Raw genomic sequence first — 21,450 nt, 5'->3', positions numbered from 1 at the left:
ATGCCTAAGGAAGCAGAAGCTAAAAAGACTATTTTCATCACTTGAGTAACAACACAGTAATTGAAGTCGTTGTATCTCCAAGAGGCCAAAAGAACAAGACAGACACGATGGCCAGTGGCCAGCGTTTTTGGCAAGTAAGCGCAGTAAGAAATAGGACTGAGTGGACCCAAAAAATTTACAGCCCATATTTTTCAAAAAAAGAAAAAGAAAAAAAGAATAGGAAGAGCTTTTCTTCACCATAAGGCTCCTCGGGAGGCAAAGAAGCTTCGTTGCATGCAAAGTTACCAAATTGAAGGGGCGTGCTGGCTGGGTTACAAAATTCGTCTCCAAAACTAACATTTTGTGGGATCACTATTATTATTATTATATTATTTTACTATTATTATTCAAGTAATGGAATGGCCATTCTTCTGCTGCTGCCACGAAGCTGCTGCAAGATATTGTGGCCCATGTACTTCATCTTCCTTTGATCGTTTACTTGGAAATGATCTGAACAAATTGTAAAATAATATGGTAAGAATATATCTATAGCAACCTAATTATTTTATATATCGAACCACCCCAAATTACAAGAGGCATCCTCAATGGCACACCATCCGGTGTTTGGCTCTAATACCATTTGTAACAGCCCAAATCCACTGCTAGCAGATATTATCCTCTCTGGGTTTCTCCTTCCGGGCTTGCTAAAGAGAGGTTTCTACACCCTAATAGAGAATGCTTTGTTACCCTCTCCAACCGATGTGGGATCTCATAAAATCCTTAAACACATTTACCATAGCAATCTAAAAGCAAATGGCTACGAGAATAGAAGTCGCCTAAAATACTAATGGGTGTAACAAAAGAAGGCAGAAGGGAAATGTTAATATGTTACAAATGAAATAAAGACAAGGTTTGCTGGGTTACCTTGGGGAACTCAGCCGCTTCTGAACATGCTGCTGCTGCTGCTGCTGATTTGCCGAATCAGAATTGGCACTCCCAGGTTCATCAGAAGCCTGAAAGCGTTTGTCAGTAATCACACAAAATTAAAGAGCCATTTTGCGGAGCAGAAGAACTGAAATGACCCATTAAGTTGGAAAAAAAAAAAAAAAAAAAAAAAAAACGAATCAATTTTTATTGAGAATTGTCCTCAAGCTAACAATGGATAGAAATAAAAGTTGTGAAGTGCAGCTACAAAATCAAATCAACTACATGGGAGGTACTTGGATAAGGGGTAGAAACTGGGGATTGACCACCGAGCTCATACCTTTTAATCATTTTCCAGAGGCTTGCATAAGAGGAAGCAGCATTGGGCCTTCAGTGTTTCGGTGTCATCGTTCCATCTCGATGCAATGAGATGAAGTAGAAAGGGGGAGGAGGTTGGGGCAGTAACCCCCCATCTGGAAATTACTTTCCTACATACCCTTTATCCAAGCATCACCTATGTTTTTGAAGCAGAAAAATCAAATCATCTATCCGATGGATTATTACTAGTAATTCGCACCTCGGAGTTGTTCTCTTTATGCGAAACATCTTCCTTCGGCAATTCGTTAACTGCAGGAGCAACAGTGTCCCATAAAAATCCATTTTCGGCTCCAATAGAAAGCTTATCGAGATCTGTATCCACGGGTCCCAAAAGAGGCTTCATATGTGCAGCATACTTATCTGTAATCAGTAAAGATACAGAATAATATATAACCATGGAGCAATATTGTTCATAACTTCCAAACCAGACATCTCAAGTGTTCACGTGGAGAAGGAATTTAGATGATAGGAGTTTTACCTGCCAAATTGTGAAGCGCATTCTCAGCAGCTTGTTGTTGAGCATCTTTCCTTGTCTTACCCAATCCAACACCAATCTTCTCGCCAGTAAACAAAACCTGAACCAAACATTCAGAAAAATGAAATCTACCACATTCTGACATGATTAGAATGGTCAACAACACTTGTTTAACTATGTTTAAACAACGCTTATTTCGATCCTATTCCACCAGCTCTTGGGAGGAAAAAAAAATCTATTTTTTTTCTTCTGATACAGAAAATATGTATTGTTTTTCTTTAACACAAAAGGCTGCAAAACCAAGTTAAGTATTCAAAATACATTCCACTTTCGTTCATGTACAGTTGAAAATTTTCTCTAAAGACCGTATATTTCACTGACCTCAACTGAAAATTGCAAATCCTTGCTGGTACTGACAACAGTTTTGAACTCAACCTGTACAATGAGGCAAAGTGAGAATTGAGAAACATGAGGTGAGAAGCAAAACCGTATAAAAAAACCGGCACCCTGTACCTTTGAGCTACATCTACGACCAATATCTTGTAGAACTCCAATGTATAAAGAAGGGGGCGGAGGTATGGTAACTTTCCCTGCTTCAGTTTGATACTCTTTGTTATTGCTAGTTGCTCGATTTTGAGATATAGCAACTCCTGCCAGAACTTCAGTCAGGTAAGACCACGAAAATAAATAAATCAGAGGGAGAAAATTGTCACATTCTTCACCATAGGCACGTAAAATGTGAACTGGTAGTAGAAAAACCTTGTGAATTGTTGCTAGACCGTGGTTTATCAGCTTTTGAAGCATCAGACTCTTGAACGAGGCCTGAAGATCGACTATTTTGAGGTCCTTTACTGGAGTCGTCATCCACTAATGAACTTCCTTGAACCTGTAATCCGCATGGTGGTAAATGTCCGGGCATTCTGGAGAGAATTGGGGGATCACCGAAGTTCTGTGTCCTGAGATCTATACCAGGTTTCATTGCAAGGAGTCCTCTCTTCATGTCATGATCAGCAGAGAGATCTCGTCTGATAGGGGCCCCGAGCAAACCAGGCTCTAAAAACAATATGAAGGAACAAATGAATTATATTACCCTCTGGAAAGAACCAAATCATGTTAAACCACCACAGAATTAATTATACAACTAAAATTAAAAAAGTAAATTATGGGAAAGTAACAGAATGACAAAATGGAAGTTGGTTTCTCATTTTAAAAGAAAAGGTAGGCAAAGTAAGAATATAGAAGGCCATACTTTGAGAAGGCAGTAAGGTTCTTAAAGATTTTGGTCCAATGACATTCGTATTAAGAGGCAGCGGCAACTGAGGAGTATCTGCTCGAACATCCGTTTGGCTTGTAGTAGGGTTATTGGCCATGTCTATTACATGCTTATCATCCTGAATGTAAAGAGTTATATAAAAAGATCTTCAGTACTCATTACACCAATAAAATGGAACATTTGGTCGAACAGCATGTATGGAAAACTCACCGGTTGATTCAGTCTCCTTTCCACTTCGACACCATTCATTCCTTCACAAATTGGAGCATTCACATTCTCATTGGATACAAAGCCAGCTTCCTATCAATAATAAATCAGTGAAACAGTTAATAAAAATCCACCAATCCTTTAATGGCAAGGGAGGACATTCTTCATCTCAAATACCTCTGACATCAAGTAGCTGCTCACATCAGGAGCAGGAGGTAGATCAGCCACTTCATCTTCATAAGAAATTTCGAGAATCCGTCGCAACAAACTCTCATCAAATTCTCTGTATAAAGATAATTAGATCTGATTAGCCTTCGAAAAACGATAAAGACAAGTGTTCGTGTGGAGGTAGGTTGTTCCAGCTATTTACACTTACTTGAAGTAACAACCCCTGACATCGCATGCAACATTCCTTGCCACACAAAGAACAGGGACCACACTTGCTGCCTATTCAAAAGAAATATCACATCATTAAGCAATCGATTAATCTTTATCTTAATTTCTTTTTTCAAAAATATTAAAAATGGGACGGCATTTTCATACCTCTGCTTGAGGAGCATAGTAAGGCGTAAATGCTGGAACTACATGAACACGCGGTTGGTCTTTGTCTTCCCAAACCTTTGAACGGTCATCAATAACCATGGCCATCTTTGGATGACATGAACCGGATTGGAAGACATTCAGCAAAGATTTCCTAGAACCTGCCAAAGCCCCCCAATTTAAGTTGATGGTTTCAAGTTGTCAAGAAAGAAATGTAAGCAAAACTGCATACTTTTCAATTTACCTGCTATTAAAAGAATGATGTTACAATGCCTGAAAAATATTCTAAATTCAAAGACCTAAAACAATTGCAAATTTCTGCTTCACAAGAAGAGTTCGGGTGTTTGCATCAGCAATCCGTTAACATAAGTGAATCTAAAACCCTAATCCTGCTGGTATGTGCCAAGGCACCAATCTATAGAATCAGTAACTTCCAGTTCGAAAAAGGATTATTACCTGATTTAACACAAACAACACGATCAAGAAGCTGTTTTGTTGCAATGAGGTGAGCTTCTGGATCAAGAAGCCTCCACATTTCTAATGCATAATCTCTTTCAGCCATCGTACATACATAAACTTCAAATCGCTTACGACCCCTAGCAATCAAATAGCTTCTTAATTCTTCCCATGCAGGACGTAACCTCACAAGAACACTGGTATCACGAATCTGCAATGAAAATATGACTTTAAAATGATAGAAGATCCCCTAGGTCATTACAATAGGCCAACAGGCTCATCCCAGTCATTATCTCTGTGAATCCATATCAAAAACAGGTGTGTAAGTCACCACAACATCATACGCTTCATTGAAAAAGAAAGATTATGTCTTCATGTTCTTCATAGTATTTAAGTTGGGTTGCGATGGTTAAGGTCGGAACATATAAACGTTTTTCTATTCCAAAAGAGAAAAAAAGTTAATAAATAAAGACAAACCAGGCTATGGACTCGTATCGTTCTTATAACCGTTTGGAGATTTGAGTTGGAAGTGTATTCTATTCAGCTTGCTTCCAAGATAACTATTTTAGACTCAAAATTTCTAGGTTCTATTCTTCTCTCATTAAATTGGTAAATCGAGATGCAAAGCCCAAGATGAATCCAAGACTAATAATTAGGTCTATAAAAAGGGAGGAAAAGGAAAACAATAACAACAATAGATAAAAATTATTGACGCAACACCAGTAAATAAATAGCATCAGAATTAGAGACAACCTCTGGGTTGATGCGAGTAAGGACAATATTCTTGTCCTGCAATCTAATTATAGGACGAACTACTTTCTCGCAGTTGCCGTTTAGTGGAGGAACCTCCTCCAGCTGCACCTTGAAAATCCTTCCATTATCATTTACTGTATCGTGCTCAATATACTGTTTCAACAGCGACCGATCATCCATGTACCGCTTGAGTTCAGCAGACATTCCAGATATACGCAATGGATCTGTCTCTCGCCCAATCCAAAGTCGAAGAGCTTCAATTCTATCCTCAAAAGATTTCATAGTGTTTGCCACAATAAGTGTCTCGTCTAGATCAAAAACAATTGAAAGACACCTGAGATTTAGCATTCCTAGACAGGATAGATATAGGCCGCAGGGCACCGCAAAACACCAAAAGCACGGAAAGTTCTTTTGCTTGCTCGGCATTGCAACCAGGTGAATTTCCTCGTCCCCAATCAACACAATTGCCGTCTGTAAGTTTGGATAAGAACATCAAGATCCAAATCACAGACTAACTTCACAATATAGTCTCACTTGAATACGTTTTGTACACTCCAAAGTCAGAGTGAATTATTTTATCATTAAAAGAATTAACACAGCTGACCATCAGTATCCATATCACACATGCACAAAAACACGTACATTGTCTCTCATAACAAAACAAAACATTCCAAAAGAAAAGAAAAGAATTAAGAAAATGACTAAGACCTTCAATTCATGGAAGCAGGAGTAGTGAAGCTGGATCAAGTGCGGCTGCTCAACAGGCAAGGAAGATTGTAGCTTAGACCTGAGAGAAAATGAAGAAATTGTCTGAAGAACTGAAAGGGGAGGGCATCTCTCACTGGGCGGCGATATGCGGTGGATTCTAATCTCGTTGTTCGGAAACTGAAAATTCTGGTCTGTCGCCGGAATAGCGTCTAGTTCCCCAAGACGCACGTCGCCGTGAAAGACCACCGATTTGAACCCTAAGCGGCTCATTAGGAACAAATTATGGAAAACGTGAAAAGAAATCACAAAGAGAAGAGAGAAAGAGGAAGAGAAAACAGGGGCAAAGTTTGAGAAATTATTCGACACAGCAGTTGAATGAATATGGCGTCTCTCTATCTCTCTCTCTCTCTCTCTCTCTATCCTGTTTCTCCTCTTCTATTACTCTTCTCGTCAGTCAGTCTCTCTCTCTCTCTCTCTCTCAGCCCCACCACCACTCTCTCCTCCGCTCTCTCTCTCTCTCTCTCTCTCTCTCTCTCTCTCTCTCTCTTCTCCCAATTTCCTCTCTCTTTTTATGGCCTCAGGCCTTTGGTTTCAAACAAATGAAATAAGAGTAATGGGTTCGTATTTATAGGCGCCATGGTCCAGCTCCTATTTATAGGCTGTTAGCAAAGGTATGAAATTACGGGAATGACTACCCTTGCCTCCCTTCTCCAACCCGGCCCGTAATTATTCTATTTTACTTAATAAATTAAAATCTTAAATTAATAAAAATACATTTAGAAATATCTTTAAATTTAAAAAGTCTTAAAAATATTATTAAATACATTTACGGTTGGGGAGGAGACAACAGTTTATTTCAAAATTATCTTTAAATTTTCAAAAATCTTTAAAAATATCTTTAGAATTTTCAATAATACTCTTTTAAGTTTTTTAAAAATACTTTAAAAAACTTTTAACACTTTAAAATTTTTAAAAATACCTTTATAGTTAGCACTACGTTTCAAAAATACACATGAAATTTCAAGAATAACATTAATAAGTTTGGAGATAATCTATAAAGTGTTGATGAATGATTCTTGTCTATACATTGACGATAAGAATTTTTTGAATTTTTTACAAAGGTAAAAAGTGGAATGAAAATTTATTACTGTTTCTAGATAAAATTATGATCTAAAACCGGTGTAGTCGTGTTCAAGTCTTAATTTTTGTTTCAAACCACAATCACACAGTTGAAGTCTCATTTTCACTCAACATTGTAACAAATCTATACTTTTTAAGAATAGTTATGAAATTTGTACGAGAGTTTAGGCAAATTTCAACTTCTGAGATATTTTTTAAACAAACGACAAAGTTCGAGAGTACTTACCCAATTTTTACATTTTTTTCAATATATAGCTAATATGGGGGAGAGGCGTGAACCTCTTGCCATAACGAATACGTAAATGTCTTAATTGACCGTTATGTTTATGTTCATCTCTAAAAGAGATTAGAACCCTAATCCTATGGGTGTCTACCCCATTCATTTATTAAAAAAAAATTGGGTTTTTAAAATTTATTATACAACACACAAAATTAACCATAAATTTTGTCCTTTAACAAAAAAAAAAAAAAAAAAAAAAAAATATTATTATTATTGAGGTAAAATTACCATTTTGATTTTTTTTTATTTCTCTTATTTTAACTTTTTATTATATATATATATATATATTCTTCATTTTTTTTTATAGTTTGGCAATATGTTTAAGCATTCTTCCAAATTAGAATTTATAGGTTTAAAATATTAATTTCTATTTGTTTTGACTTGATCAATGTTCTCAAATAGTTTTTTTTTTTTGGTAGTTACCATATTTTGAATTTTTATTTTTTAATTTAAAGATATTAATGACATTTTTAAATTAAAATATATTTTTATTTTTATTTTTAAATTTAAAGATATTATTGAAATTAAAAAAAAAAAAAAAAAAAAAAAAAAAAAAAAAAGAGAGAGAGAGATTAACGCCCTCGAGTTCTTTTCCATTTCTTACACTGATGAACGGAAACGGTCAGGAAGTTGCAGAGAAACATTCACGCGGAATGATTGATCGACAGTTGACCGTCGCCGGAGGGAGAAACAGAATACGCAAACGCCATGTCAACCTTCGCCGGAACGCCTCCTCATCCGTTCGATGACGGCTCCAGCGGATTCGAACGTCGCCTTTGTCTCAATGATTCGAATCGTTTTCTACCTTCGAAGACGAGTCTGCCGCCGCCGACTCGTCACCGATCTTCGTCAACCAGCCGTTAACCAGGGAGACGACCTGCCGCCGACTTCGCCTTCGAATTTCTCGGCCGATGGGGTAATCTCTAGAATCTCACCGGAGCAGAACGGGAAGGGCTTTGATGGAGATTTTGGCGAATCGGACGGCCCGATCCTTTAATCCCGATGGCGGTGGAGCCGGAGGAAGAATTTCCTTTGAGAGGTGTAAGATTGTTAACACAAGTTTTTGAGATCTGAAATGAATGTTGTGGTGACTTAGAATGGTGTGCCTGAGTCATCGACACACCATTGGTATAAGCAATGTTTTGTTCCCCTCTCCAACCGAGTAAGATCTCACAACCTACTCACCTTGGGGGCCAGCGTACTCGCTAACACACCACCTGGTATCTGGTTCTAATACCATTTGTAACCGTCTAGCAAATATTATCTGTTTTAACCTGTTACGTATCACTTTCAGTCTCACGGGTTTAAGTTACATATCACTATCGGTCTTATGGTTTTAAGTTACATATCACTGTCGGTCTCACGGTTTTAAGCCACGTCTGTTAGGGAGAGGTTTATACACCCTTACCAGAAATGTTTTATTCGCTTCCTCAACCACCGTGGAATGCTTTATTACCAGATTTGAACTTAACAGGACTGCAATATATAGCTAACCGAGACAAGTTCTATGCTGAAGCTGAGAAGAAGTATTGGAAGACAATTGCAGAACTAATCCCCAATGAGGTTCCAACCATTGAACAAAGGGGGTAAGCAAGACAAGGAGAAGATGCCTGCTACTGTTGTTCTTCAGGTTCTGAAGCCCGGGAAGCCGACCGATCTCTCGAGGACGCGTCAGATACAATACTACCCCTCTTCATAGAGCTCGAGTTCGATTGATCATCATATTTTATGTTGTCTTTGAAATTTGGATCGAAGAATTTGTTGTTTTTCTCAAGAGCTTTGATCTTAAGGCAATTCATGAACAAATTATGATGAATTAGTTTTAGGTTTTGCACTTTTTCCTTCAAGTTTAGCCAAAAGAGCTTCTTGACCCTAATTTGCAAGTCATATCTTAGAGTTACATGTCAAGAACATTGAAGGAAGATTGATAATCCTATCTTCATGGAGATTCGAATCTTTGGCCAAGAAACTTGTTTTTTGTTTCGAGAGCTTTGACCTTATCCATGTCTAACCTAATTATTCAAAGGGTTCCAACTCCTATTCACTGAGGTTTTCATATCACTCGTAATGATTACATTGCTAGGTAACCAGAGGAGAAGGAGCTCCCTAGGACGATAATATCTCCATGGCAAGGTCATTATCTTCGGTCTCACTGCCATCTAGACGAATGGAACTACTCCATACGCTTGGTGCAGACTTGCCATTGCTGCTAGTAGCAAGGGGAGAGTCTGAAATTCCAATCGTTCCAACTTTTGCAGACCTTGAATTGCCATTGTCCATGGAGGAAGACTGAGTTTTTGTATTCACTGGCCGTACTTTACTCGAAATGCTTCGTGTTATATCCTGTATAAGAAAATGAGTTCACGTTGAATTACAGATTACAGGATTGAATGAGTCATTGTAATCAAGTACTGGTTGCCTATGATTAAGCTTAAGAACAATGGGATGGCTACTTTTGGATTGAAATTAAGCAGGAAGTATGGTTCATATTAGTAAAGATCATGTTTATCTAACGTAATATTGGATATATGAAGGAAATGGAAGAAAGAGGGGGATGCATACCATGTGCCTCAATGCCATATCTAGTGATTTGTTTGAAAGTGTTCTTCCGAAGCCAGAGACGTCAGCAGAGGACTTGCTGGTAGGATCACCGCTGCTCGGGCGGTAGTCGTCTTGCTTTGGACGGGCAAGCTTTCTCATGTTGACTACCCTTTCAACCATCATTGTCCCCATGACCACAGGGCTAACCTCATTATCATCAGAGGAACGTATTCTTTGCTTGAATGGAAATACTTTACCACTGTTTGAGCCAAGTTGCTTCGTAGGAGAGCTTGGTTTCTGCCTAGTTTTCCCATTAGACATAGTCCTGCCGGATAATGATTTAGCACTACTCACTACTACTGGCCTTCCCTTGGTGGCTGAAGCTGGCCCAGCTTCATCAAGTGAAAAATTTGGCACCTCAGAGGGCTTTGAAGGTCTGGTTTTAATGGATGGAAAGGGCCCCCGAGAAGGTCTTGGATTACTAGAACTTCTAGCATTAAACTTCGATGTCGAAGTTGATCGACCATTGGGATGTGATACACTAGACGAACATGTTGGCTTTGATGGACAGCGATTAGGCGTTGCTGATCTAGATGTTTGCTTTGTAGTTCCCATGGATCTTTCAGTTGGTGTTGAAGACCGAGCAGTAGTTTTTGCAGGCGTTGAAGACCTCATCGGAGGCGCTGAAGCTTTAGTGTTGACTCGTGAAGTTGGCGTGGATGATCTTGAAGGCTTTGTACTTTTAGTTAATGTTGGCCGTGAAGTTGGTGTCGCAGATCTGGAGGCAGTAGTAGCTGCAGAAGCCTTAGATGATGTTTTTCTATTGCTAGCACATGAAGAATTCAGTTGTACAGATTGAAAATTAGGATGCTTGGAAGCTATATTACTCATTTTGTTAGACTCTTCCTGGATGTTTACTAGCTGCAACCAAAAAGAGTGTAAAGCTGTAAGGTAAGCAAATTGGGAAAATTGAGATTGAACAACTGCAAATTCTACGGTTTTGATTATCCAAAAGAAAGGTCTTTTGGAATCTGATTTCCCTACCATCCACATGCATTGATAAGTATTCATTTTGCAGCAATTCAGTTGGTTTGTCAAATTTCTTGACAGTTCTTACCTTAGGTTTCAGAGCAGTGGAACGAGAATTCAGCATATCACTCCTATCTGTTGCATTTTTCTGTGATTCCGTCTCCATTGATGGAAAGATTGAGGTTCCAGGTGGTGTGAGGAGCCTGAGAAACAGAAGAGAATGCAATGAATAGCTAATTTGTTAACAATGAAACAATTAAAAGCATCATAATTCAAATATATACCATACTCACAACTGCATACCATAATTCAAATCTTTCATAAAGTTCGAGGGAAGTACGAAGAACACTATATGTGAATAATAAAGGCAAAGGTAACGGAGCTCTGTTTTATTCTCCAAAGAACAGAAGAAATGGGAATGATAACGCTGACGAAGACGACGTATTAGAACCACATGTGAAAGAAGAAAACAAGAACAGGCGCATTATTTGAGTTCGAGTAGGACCAGAAAACTCAGTGAGGTTTACTGTTTACATCCTAATGCTTAATGAATTCTTGAATTTATTTGAAAAGGCATCCATTGATGAAGAACATTCGACCCTACTGTACCAATCAATGCTACTCCTAAATTGGATATTACATGCTTCGTATTTAAATTTCATTTACAACAAATGGAAAAGGAAAGCTAATTCATCACTGAGGCATGAAATCGGAGTGAATGTAATTTACTTACCAGTCATAATCAGATTTTTCATTTTCTGAATCCATAAAATCCTCCGTTTTGATCTTCCGCGGTGGAACAGGTGAAACAAAATTCTTGGAGATGGGAGAACATTCACCATCATTATTAGGTTCTGCAATATACGAATCAAAAAATGCCAAATCTTCTAAAAAGCCGATTGAAACCTAAACTTCGAAATTTCTAAAACGGCGGGAAGGAAAAATGTCTGACCGGAACTCGAAAACGAAACGGTTTCTGAATTAGGATCAACATCCTCCGTATAGCTCCTATGCGGCAGATTCTCACTATCCATTTCCTTCTCAACCGTTCGCATATCGAACAACATTGCGAGCTCTGCGTCCGTCTCGTCTGTAAACATTCCAGATATTCTAACTAAGAACAAGCTAAGTACGATCCCGTCGGTTCTTTCTCCGAAACTCAGGTCCAAATCTGAGCATTGATCAAATACCTTACGTTTAGACGAACAAGCTAAAACCTCAAGTCAAAAACAAAATCACACAGTAACTTCGCTTCTCTCCTCTACATTGACAAAACCAACAGATCTGACTAAAACGCAACGAGTCGAATACAAGAGACATAATTACAACGAGAGACTAATTACTTCACATGAATCATAGCAATCGAAGAACAGTGATTACCATTTCTAAACGCCGGCGATGCTCCGGTGGAAATTCGATCGGAAGATTATATATACAATCGTCGAGCAGTAAAGAGCGAGAAAATGGGAATGGAGAGCTGAAGAGTTTGCATAGGTCTTTGCAGTATCTCGCTAACTCAGCACTCCACGGCTTCGCCACCCATGTGGCCGTTCAAGTAATTTAAAAATAATAATTAAAAAAAAAAAAAAAAACTGATTTTGAATTATTTCACTAAATTTATTAGCTTTGCACTCCATTGGATCGATTAATTTAATTTAATTTATATTTTATATGTTTAATTTAATTTATATTTTATATGTTTAACTAAATTCATATAATTTATCCGTTGGAATAAATATTATATAATAATTATGGTTCAATTTATTTATTGAGAATGATAATTAGTGTTGTTGAGTTGATTATTAGATTTGTATAAATTAAGAATGAATTTCAAAATTTGTATAATAATAAAAAATAGGAAACGAAATGATTCTAAGATTTAAATGTGGGCCGTTGGATTTTTCGGGTGAAGAAAATTTGTTGATCGGACGGACGGTGGATGTTTTGTCCGAATATTTTTTAATTAATGGGCCCTAAAGTGGGCCTCGAGAACCGTGTGGTTTTCAAATTGGGTATTTGCCTCCTTCATCCACCACGTGGACCCCACTCCTGAATTATGGAAGCTTTGAGTTTCAATGATTGGCTCTCCAATTCTTTTTATATTTTATATTTAATATATTTGGGAAAATGCTTCAAGTTTAAAGTTAAATAATCCTACTATAATTATTTTATTCTTAATTACAAACCTACAATTATTCAGAAAAAAAATATATTAACTCAGCATAAATCGAGAAGGGAAAGGGGTACTTCGAGAGCTGCACGGTCACAGAAAGAGTCGTTTTGGAGTATCGATCTATTTTTATAGGTTGAGTATTTTGCCGATTTGTAATGGTATCTCGAACCCATTTTTCTATTTGAATTGTACATCTTGTAATAGGATACTTTCATTTAGTTTAAATTTTAGTTCGAGTTTCGAAACCTCGAACATCGGGTCATAACAGATTGGTATGGACGCTTATTATGGCCAAACTTCGCCTCAACATTTCAAAATTTTCGATATTTCTATAGAGGTTATAAATTTGGAACGACAAAATATTACTACAAAAATTGCAATAATGAATGAACGGAGACAAAGTCTATAAAGTTGAATGAGAAAGGAGCATGCATTGTTCATTCCAGCATCCTAAAAATTATTATTCATTTAATTTAAATTTGAAAGTCAATGAATTGGAAAAGGAAGGTTGTTCTTGTGCTACTAGCCAAAACTGCAGTGGCAGTGTACCAAAAAGCTTAAGAAAGAGCTAAATGGCAATAATAAGATGGAAACAAAGAAAAAGGGGATGGGAGAAGGAGAAAGAAGGTCTTATCTACTTCCGAACTCGACAGCAGATCAAGCATCGTCGCCATCGCTTCCTGCAAGCTGCGGATCATGGCTTGCTAAGTAGCTGTTTCCATCAGGACCCAACACCTTCAACCTGCAAAGTTTTTCCCAAAGACCAAAAAGAAGTCAAGAACTGTGTTCAGGGCGATACAAAGGTGGAATCTTCACATAATTTACAGAGAGATTGATGGATCATAATGTTTTCTAAATTTGATATTTGATGATGATCAACAACGTAATCGATGCATTAACGTTTCAACATTGATTCAAAGATATAAAAACTACAAGTATACTGCCAACATGGATATTGTAACAGCTCAAGTTCACCGCTAGCAGATATTGTCTTTTTTGGGTTCGGGCTTCCCCTCAAAGTTTTAAAACTGGGAAGAGGTTTCCACGTCCTTATAAGAAATGTTTTGTTTCCATCTCCAATCAACGTGGGATCTCACAAATATAGTTCAATTGATTTAAGCATATATATCCCCGAAAGAGATTAGAGGTTTGAACTCCCGAACTCGAACTAAAAATGACTACCAAGTATAGTGGCCTCACATTTCAAGGATATATTTCCCTTCCTTGTACTTTTGGGATTTGTCATGTGCAATCTCCTGGAATCGATAGAGGTATCAGTAAAAGGTTTGAAAATCAAAAGGTAAAAAAAGAAAGCAAGAAAGAAACAGAAGATCTTACATATTTCCAACCAAGAATTGAGCCACAACCAACACAAAATATGTCAACAACAGTGTGCAATCCTGTGATCAACATCCGCTTTTCTAGTTCTCCAACTGTGACATTGACACTGCGATGCATTATAGAAATCAAAATGTTGGTGGAAGGTTTAATGAGTATGACAATATCCTGTATGCAACAATTTAAGGGCACCTACGAACTATCCAATCTAATTCCTATGTGGGTATCATCCACAAGAATCCAGAAACAAAATACAATGGATGAAGCACAGACAGCAGATACCAGCATCATTTTTTTGTTCTATAGATCGTGCTTTCACGATCGACAATGAATTAATACTGTTAATTAGCTCATAGCATGTCAGGCTGCGGTTAGTTAAGTTTACAATAAACTACTAAGAAAGGCCAGTATCCCATTCCATCAGGAAAAGCTTAAATGAGAACAGGACAACGGAACAACAGAAGCATGAATCATAGAAAACGAAGTACGCATCCGAAGAAGTAGGCAAATAATTCGATGAACAAAAGCAGCGGTATATTCTCGTTCCAGCTTAAGCACCTGATCTACCATAAACATTAAACATTTTGTTTTGCACTTGGAAATAGGACTATTATATAAACGTCCAGGATTCCAGTGAATCAAGATGCCAAATGTTATACTTCTTTTAATATGAAGATCCTAGTTTTCATAGAGAAAAAAAAATGAAAGAATACAAAAAGTAAAAAATAAAAAATAAAGCCCCAAAACAAAAGGAGTCGAACTAAAACAAGGGGCTCCAATCAAGTAAAGACCTAAAGGATAACTACAGAAAGCGGAGGACCAAAGAATAAACTGACAAGAGGCCTTAAAACTCCGAATGTTATCATAAACACCAAAGCGTAAACTCACATGTTATTAAACAAGTACGCCTTCCCATGCCTGCAATGAAAAGTCTGTAACAAAAGCAAAGCAGAATTATGTTAGTATGTCCATGTATCTTTCTGATACTATAATATGCAGAAGTGTAAAAAAAAGATTAGGGATGCAAATATGTGAGATCCCATATCGATTAGTGAGAAGAACGAGTGCCAGCGAGGACACTGGTCTCAAAGGGGGTGGATTGTGAGATCCCAAATCGGTTGGAGAGGGGAACAAATCATTATTTATAAGGGTGTGAAAACCTCTCCCTAGTAAACACGTTTTAAAAACTTCAAGGGAAAGCCCGAAAGGGACAGCCCAAAGAGGACAATATCTGCTGGCAGTGAGCTTGGGCCGCTACAAAATATAAAAGTAAAAGTTCTCGGGATCGAATTTTGTTGTTATATTATGAAGTAGTTATGAGATTGAAAAAGCATAGCGTCTATCATGAATGTCAAGTGTGGGATTCACTGACATAGGTAGGTCCTTTAGCATCTCAAAATAAGGAGCAATCTAGTGCTTGACATAAAGATACCAATGCTGAAATCAGCAAACCATTTTATACAATAAAAACAAGTTCTAAAAGCACATCAGCAGCCACATAAAGATTCTAATGCATGTGAATTAGAAAAAGCCACAAACGACCAAACATATTCAATAGAAAAAAGACTAAAATTCTTATCACTCACATAACGAAAATTACTTGGAATCTACAAGAAATTATATGGGTGGATGGAGTCATCTTCAGGAAAAGGGAGTATTTTAAAGGGCAGTCGTACGAATACGGTAATGAGAATGCAGTTAGAATCCCTATTTGTTAGAAACCACGACTCTCCACAATGGTATGATATTGTCCACTATGAGTATAAACTTTCATGACTTTGCTTTTGGTTTCTCCGAAAGCCTCATACCAATGGAGATGTATTCCTTACTTATAAACTCATGATCAACCCCTTATAATTAGCTAATGTGGGACCCCTCCCAACAATCTTCAACACTATTAGCACTAATCATGCGTGTAATACTTCTGATAAGTATGATAAAATCGATCACCATATGCGCAACAAATCCTGTCGTAAATGTACAAGGCAAATCTGTGATGTTCTAAATCACTCGATGAATGCAGAATTAATTGAACAAAGAAACAGAACAACCCAGGCAGCAAATTAAGCACTACAAGCAAAAGACTAAGACAGGATTAAGGATTAAACAAAGAACAATTTTCTGACAGTTCCTAGTTTATAAACGTAAGCTAAAAGGTATAAGGAGCATTCAAATGCTAGGAATCAAAATTCTCAAAACGGATGCGTGGTCCAAAGCATTGAATCAATCTTTTAGAGCATTAAAGACTCTTTTTCCTATAGATACCGATTTCCTTTTACCAAAATAAACACTCGAAACAAACAGTTTACTCACTGGTTAGCCTCCATCAAACACAACTCAATAACAACATCAACACAATACAACAAAATATCAGCAAAAATATCAAATGCGCTACTCAAATGTGCATGTGGAATAGAGTAATCGAATTAGATACCCTTGAAATTATGTCTTTCTGAAGGGCGAGATGAGTTTTACAGTGTTTGCAACTATAGAAATTTCCTTCCAGAGTAGTCAAAAGTAGCCTTCCCATCTCTTCTCCTTGCAGCAATATCTCTACCAATCAGCTTCTGTTCGAAGAGAAACGAGTATACCAGAATCGGAAAAACAAAGAAAAATTACTAGAAATCGATCTACTGAAGAAGAACAACAATAACAAGACAAAGATCGGCATGATCAACCTTACAAAGCAAATTCCGGGAAGGCTGAAACAGAGGAAAAAGAGGAAGTGGAATCAGAATCCGATGATCGTCGCTGGCGGTCACAAATGGATTCAACGAGTAATCGAGAAAAAAATAATTCGATCAATACCAGTTTCTATGAAGTCGAAAACGACGTACGAACTTGAAATTCAATTAGCTATTTATATGATATCTTTTGTGAATTAATCCTCCAAAACAACGCGTATTTTTCGTGATCAGATTTCCGTCGACGAGAATTTATATTCATAATTTATTATTATTATTCAAATTAATAAATCTCTAAATTTTTATATCCAAAAATATTTTAGAAATAAAAAAATTGCTCTAAATAGTTTCATAGTTCATTAAATTTTTTATTAAACCCTCCTTATTTATGATAGCTTATAATATACAAATCATAAATACATTTTTTTATAATTAATTTTTTAATTCACTATATTATATAATTTATTATTCTATCAAATTCCATAAGATTTATATCATATAAGCTAAATTTTAATATTTAATAGAACCAATAATTATAAACTATAGTTTTCAACCATTAAAAAAACATAATTAACTACATAATCTATAGATGCGACAATTAATCGTAGGTCGGGTACGATATTAACTATTATACTTGTATGATGACGGTTCATTTATATATCCCTCATTTTCTTGGACGTCACATCCACATGCTAAATTACGTGGTTAAACTTTAATTTTGGATGAAAATTGTTATTTCTTTATTTCAAAAAATAGTTTCATTAATACAGTTCCATTTTTTAAAAATTAAATTAGTAATATTTTTGTTTTATATGGTAGACGACATTATTAAATAATATATAATTTCACATACGAACCATCAAAGCAAAGTAGTTACATCTCACGATCACATTACTACTCAATCGAGTTTGTAAGACAACAATCGACGCATAAACTCGGATCGAATCTCGAAGCAACAACGTACTTACTTACAACTCAAGATCACATAAACTCGGTCAAGTTTTGAAGACAACAATGAACACATAAACTCGAAGAGTTCAAGAGGAGAAGTTGTCAATGATGGTGGTGTGGAGTGGGTCGCTGAGGTGGGTGGCCCAGTTGTTGAGGGGGCCTTTGCCAGTGACAGCAGCCTGAACCGCAAAGCCTAGGAAGGCAACCATGGCTAGGCGAGCGTGCTTGATCTCCGCCAATTGTAGGACCGCTTTCTTCTCGGGATCCTCGGCTAAGCCCAAGGGGTCGAAGAACTTGCCTCCTGGGTACAGCCTCTTCTCCGGGTCCAGCTCGGCGTTCCTTTGAAACTCGATGTATCCGATCACCAGAACCTCGATCCAGATCAGTGTGGTCAGGGAGAAGGGCAGCGGCTGCCCAAGGTACGACGAACCTTCCACTAATTCCACCTGCAATTTTTATATAAAATTTTAAATAATTTTTATTACAATTTATAAATTTAGAAAGCTATGGAATATAAAATTAAATCAGCAATTTTTAATATCTAAATTTCACCACAATTTAGAGCTTAAATTTTAAAATTTATAAATACATTTAGTGATTTATAAATCAATTTTTACAATAAAAATCCAATTATTACGGAAAAATATAAAACTAAATTTAAGAACTTTTTAATGCGTTTTTTTAATTTAGGAAACTACGGGGTATAAAATTAAATTAGTACGTAAATGCGAGTTAATTATAATATTTAGTCTCTAAATTTCACAATAAATTATTATTATTATATTTTTAAATTTGTAACAATTTAATCTTATGGGATAAATTTCATAAAAAAAAAATTAAATGTTAATTATTTAGATTTATTATAATTAAATTATTACAAAATTGAAAATAGAAAATTAAATGAGATAAATTGTTAATTCTAAGAATATATATAATAAAAAATATATATATATTTTTTCTTTAAATCAAGTGAATGGCCAACTAAATACAAAGGAAGAGAGACTAATTTCTCTTAATTTTTTTTTTTAAATAATTCACTATTATAAAAAAAGGATAAATAAAAGCTTTTAAAAAAAAATTAAACCAGTCATATATTTATTCTATATAAAATAAAAATTAATCAAAATTGAAAGGACTAAATTAATATTATATTACTAATTGAAATTAAAAATGAAAAAAAAAAAAAAAAAAACTCACCTTTCCGGCGTCTTGCCAAGTGATACCAGTGAGGCCTTCAACGGCGAGAGCGCCGAGTGTGGCCAACATCGCCCATCTTCCATGGATCAGCTCGCACTCACGGAATCTCTGCAATCCAAAAACCTCCGAGTACGGCTGAAACGGCGTCGATTTCACGTCGGCGCTCTCAAATCTCGTCCCGATTATATCTCCCGCCACATTCTTAGCCAAGTTCTGGTCCAACGAGTCCAAATCGTACTGCAAATACTCTGCCGGTTTCCCCAGCCCGAACGGATCGAATCCGTAGTCGCCGACCAAGCTTCCGTCCAGCCATTCCGGCGCCTTGGCTCCTGGAAACCACAGCGGACGGTCGGATATCGTTTTCGACGGCGGCGATTTCTTTGCTGGAGCTTTTTTCTTACCGAATCCGAATCGGGCTTGGACTCGGGCGGAACTCGGCCGCACGTCGACGAGGCGTGTTCCGATGAAGGAGGAGGTTGCGGCGGCGGTGGCGGTGGCGGTGGCCATTGCGACGATGAGTTGAGAGGGGAATTGAAGAGTGTGAGATGGGATTTGGGATTCTGGTTGGGTTGTTATGTGGCTGAGAGAGGGGGCTTGTGATTGGCAAGAGCCACATAATCTGTTGCGTGGTTTTGTATCCGTTGGATTATTCGATGAACGCATCTGACGGCTTGTGTGCGTCCTGGCCTTATCTCTGCCTTATCCTGTCGTACTGGAACGGTGGGGCCAATGCGTCGTCGTTTCACTTGATTTTGTGTCGGAGATTTGTGGTTGAGGTTTCTCATGGGGGAAAATCTTTGATATTTAATTTAATAAAAACAATAAAATCCAATTTAAATAAGTTTAATTAAAAAAAAAAAACTTTTAGTGTTTTTGTAGTGTTTATAGGCTTAATTTTAAAAAATTTAAAACTAAAAAATCAAATATTAAAAAATATAGCCTTAAAATTTTTTGAAGGGTTGAAAAATAATGTGAGTCTCAAAGTAATAATTTATAATTTTCTATCATAAAAAATGTCGTTCAAATTTATGACATCATGTTTACCGTATGTAATGATGTTTATTTCTCTCTATCGTGTTCGGCATTGAGTCCGTCAACGAGTGCTAGACGTGCGAGCCAGACTTAGGAGGTGTGCGAGCCTACTCGGTGGACTCATGCTCGCATGCGTGGTTCACCTGGAGAGAAGTACTACACGTCCAATTTTGCATGAACTAAAAAGTTGCTGAAGGCCATGATTTGCTCGGTTAAAAGGATAGATCTTGCCATGTTGCATGTGTTTGCATTTCCTAACCCCAAGAGTAAGATTACTAACTGAGTCATGTGCTACTTTTACATTTTAGGTAAATGTACGATACCCTTGTATGGATGACGAGGGCGTCACGATGAAGGTCATGGAATGTTGTGTTAGGGTAGTTTCATTTTGTTTATTTTGAAGCTTTAGGTTAGATTAGGACATTGCTTTATTTTTCTTATTTTGTTATAAACTGTTTATTTGTTGTTTTATGTGTTTTGTGTTGCTTTAAAGCTGTTATTACAAACGTTTAATTCAATGACATTATTTTAAAAATATTTTAAAGAAATGTTTCTACTGTTATCTGTCGCTATATTTGAATAATAAAAAAATTATTACATATTACAAAATTTATATAAATTTTTACTAATAGAATGATTTTGGTTTACAATCAACCTCCACTCCTTTTCATTTTTTTTCGGATATTATTTGCTTGAGCTCATTTCGTATAGTCGTTAACCTCTAGAAGGGAGATGTTTTCACATTCTTACAAGAAATGTTTTGTTTTCATCTCCAATCGACGTAGGATCTCACAATACGTATTTCTTATAAAAAGTGTAGAAACCTTTCCGTAACGCATTTTAAAATCATGAGACTAACGATGATACGTAACGTGTCAAAATAGATAATATCACAGCTGTTCTCTCCAAACCATATGGTCTATCGTATTCATCGTTAAAAAAGTTGAATAAACCATCCCTTTTGTGACGGTAATAACATATTTGGGAGATTAGATATTATCGTTTAATTTAAACTATGTTTAATGACATCAATATTCTCCTACAATATAATCACGCTTCCTACGTTTCTCGCTTCTTAAAAGTGAAGACGATCTTTACTCACATGCATAGGAGTTCCAATGATTGAGTCACCAAAAGAAAGGTGCATAATGTCGGTGTATGTAATAACTTTCATTTTTTGAAAGTATTTCTTAATCATTATATTTTCGATATCGCTCACATTCAGATATAGTATCGATTCGTTCGTGTACTCCTCAGTTATTCGGGTGTCACAATTAAACAATTATTAAACGTGAATAATATATTTACAAATTTAAATCACTAGTAAAATAATAATTTAATTACAACTCACTAAAGAGGAAAAAAAAAAATTGGGCATTTAAAAATATTAAA

The 21,450-nt window shown here is 36.6% G+C and overlaps 4 protein-coding genes across 6 annotated transcripts; all 4 read right to left on the bottom strand.

The window, feature by feature from the left end:
* Positions 1 to 9: 9 nt before the first annotated feature.
* Positions 10 to 6,268, bottom strand: CPL2 (carboxyl-terminal domain (ctd) phosphatase-like 2). 2 transcript variants are annotated; one of them, XM_023688646.2, is made up of 15 exons: positions 5,694 to 6,268; positions 4,986 to 5,456; positions 4,233 to 4,443; positions 3,780 to 3,937; positions 3,613 to 3,683; positions 3,414 to 3,519; positions 3,240 to 3,329; positions 3,006 to 3,147; positions 2,516 to 2,809; positions 2,270 to 2,415; positions 2,138 to 2,191; positions 1,760 to 1,856; positions 1,481 to 1,641; positions 904 to 992; positions 10 to 489 (listed from the first exon to the last, which is right to left on the bottom strand). In XM_023688646.2, exons 1-15 carry the CDS (start codon positions 5,961 to 5,963, stop codon positions 387 to 389), a joined length of 2,463 nt encoding a protein of 820 aa, XP_023544414.1. In that variant the 5' UTR covers positions 5,964 to 6,268; the 3' UTR covers positions 10 to 386. The 2 variants fall into 2 exon arrangements, with proteins under 2 accessions (XP_023544414.1, XP_023544415.1); XM_023688647.2 differs by having other exon boundaries at positions 2,270 to 2,406; positions 5,694 to 6,267.
* Positions 6,269 to 8,919: 2,651 nt separating this feature from the next.
* LOC111803214 (uncharacterized) lies at positions 8,920 to 12,222 on the bottom strand. The gene is made up of 6 exons (XM_023687523.2): positions 12,064 to 12,222; positions 11,636 to 11,854; positions 11,417 to 11,537; positions 10,772 to 10,886; positions 9,676 to 10,575; positions 8,920 to 9,456 (listed from the first exon to the last, which is right to left on the bottom strand). The coding sequence occupies exons 2-6, from the start codon at positions 11,781 to 11,783 to the stop codon at positions 9,220 to 9,222; spliced, it is 1,521 nt and encodes a 506-aa protein (XP_023543291.2). The 5' UTR covers positions 11,784 to 11,854; positions 12,064 to 12,222; the 3' UTR covers positions 8,920 to 9,219.
* A 1,040-nt stretch (positions 12,223 to 13,262) lies between these two features.
* LOC111803240 (protein yippee-like) lies at positions 13,263 to 17,045 on the bottom strand. 2 transcript variants are annotated; one of them, XM_023687559.2, is made up of 6 exons: positions 16,878 to 17,045; positions 16,629 to 16,761; positions 15,083 to 15,126; positions 14,195 to 14,303; positions 14,057 to 14,112; positions 13,263 to 13,598 (listed from the first exon to the last, which is right to left on the bottom strand). In XM_023687559.2, the coding sequence occupies exons 2-6, from the start codon at positions 16,722 to 16,724 to the stop codon at positions 13,514 to 13,516; spliced, it is 390 nt and encodes a 129-aa protein (XP_023543327.1). In that variant the 5' UTR covers positions 16,725 to 16,761; positions 16,878 to 17,045; the 3' UTR covers positions 13,263 to 13,513. The 2 variants fall into 2 exon arrangements, with proteins under 2 accessions (XP_023543327.1, XP_023543326.1); XM_023687558.2 differs by having other exon boundaries at positions 16,873 to 17,043.
* Positions 17,046 to 17,703: 658 nt separating this feature from the next.
* Positions 17,704 to 19,611, bottom strand: LOC111804213 (chlorophyll a-b binding protein CP29.1, chloroplastic). The gene is made up of 2 exons (XM_023688938.2): positions 19,027 to 19,611; positions 17,704 to 18,275 (listed from the first exon to the last, which is right to left on the bottom strand). Exons 1-2 carry the CDS (start codon positions 19,531 to 19,533, stop codon positions 17,916 to 17,918), a joined length of 867 nt encoding a protein of 288 aa, XP_023544706.2. The 5' UTR covers positions 19,534 to 19,611; the 3' UTR covers positions 17,704 to 17,915.
* Positions 19,612 to 21,450: the final 1,839 nt, after the last annotated feature.

The sequence above is a fragment of the Cucurbita pepo genome, chromosome 10 (assembly GCF_057944985.1).
Source record: "Cucurbita pepo subsp. pepo isolate OVF chromosome 10, ASM5794498v1, whole genome shotgun sequence".
In the NCBI taxonomy this organism is placed as follows: Eukaryota; Viridiplantae; Streptophyta; class Magnoliopsida; order Cucurbitales; family Cucurbitaceae; genus Cucurbita; species Cucurbita pepo.
The sequence above is the reverse complement of the archived record's forward strand: the minus strand, read 5'-3'. Positions and strand labels throughout refer to the sequence as shown.

Bases quoted from the DNA above. Each gene is read 5' to 3' on its own strand.
- CPL2 (XM_023688646.2), bottom strand. From the start codon at position 5,963: ATGAGCCGCTTAGGGTTCAAATCGGTGGTCTTTCACGGCGACGTGCGT. The intron at 3,148-3,239 runs GTGAGTTTTCCA...CTTTACATTCAG, and splicing joins AAAGGAGACTGAATCAACCG to GATGATAAGCATGTAATAGA. The intron at 2,416-2,515 runs GTTTTTCTACTA...ACCTGACTGAAG, and splicing joins GTCTAGCAACAATTCACAAG to TTCTGGCAGGAGTTGCTATA.
- LOC111803214 (XM_023687523.2), bottom strand. From the start codon at position 11,783: ATGTTTACAGACGAGACGGACGCAGAGCTCGCAATGTTGTTCGATATG. The intron at 10,576-10,771 runs GTAAGAACTGTC...TTTTGGTTGCAG, and splicing joins CCACTGCTCTGAAACCTAAG to CTAGTAAACATCCAGGAAGA. The intron at 9,457-9,675 runs GTATGCATCCCC...TTTCTTATACAG, and splicing joins ATATGGCATTGAGGCACATG to GATATAACACGAAGCATTTC.
- LOC111803240 (XM_023687559.2), bottom strand. From the start codon at position 16,724: ATGGGAAGGCTACTTTTGACTACTCTGGAAGGAAATTTCTATAGTTGC. The intron at 14,304-15,082 runs GTGAGTTTACGC...AATGCATCGCAG, and splicing joins GCGTACTTGTTTAATAACAT to TGTCAATGTCACAGTTGGAG. The intron at 13,599-14,056 runs GTGAGGCCACTA...AAAACTTTGCAG, and splicing joins GGGAAATATATCCTTGAAAT to GTTGAAGGTGTTGGGTCCTG.
- LOC111804213 (XM_023688938.2), bottom strand. From the start codon at position 19,533: ATGGCCACCGCCACCGCCACCGCCGCCGCAACCTCCTCCTTCATCGGA. The intron at 18,276-19,026 runs GTGAGTTTTTTT...TAAAAATTGCAG, and splicing joins CTTGGCAAGACGCCGGAAAG to GTGGAATTAGTGGAAGGTTC.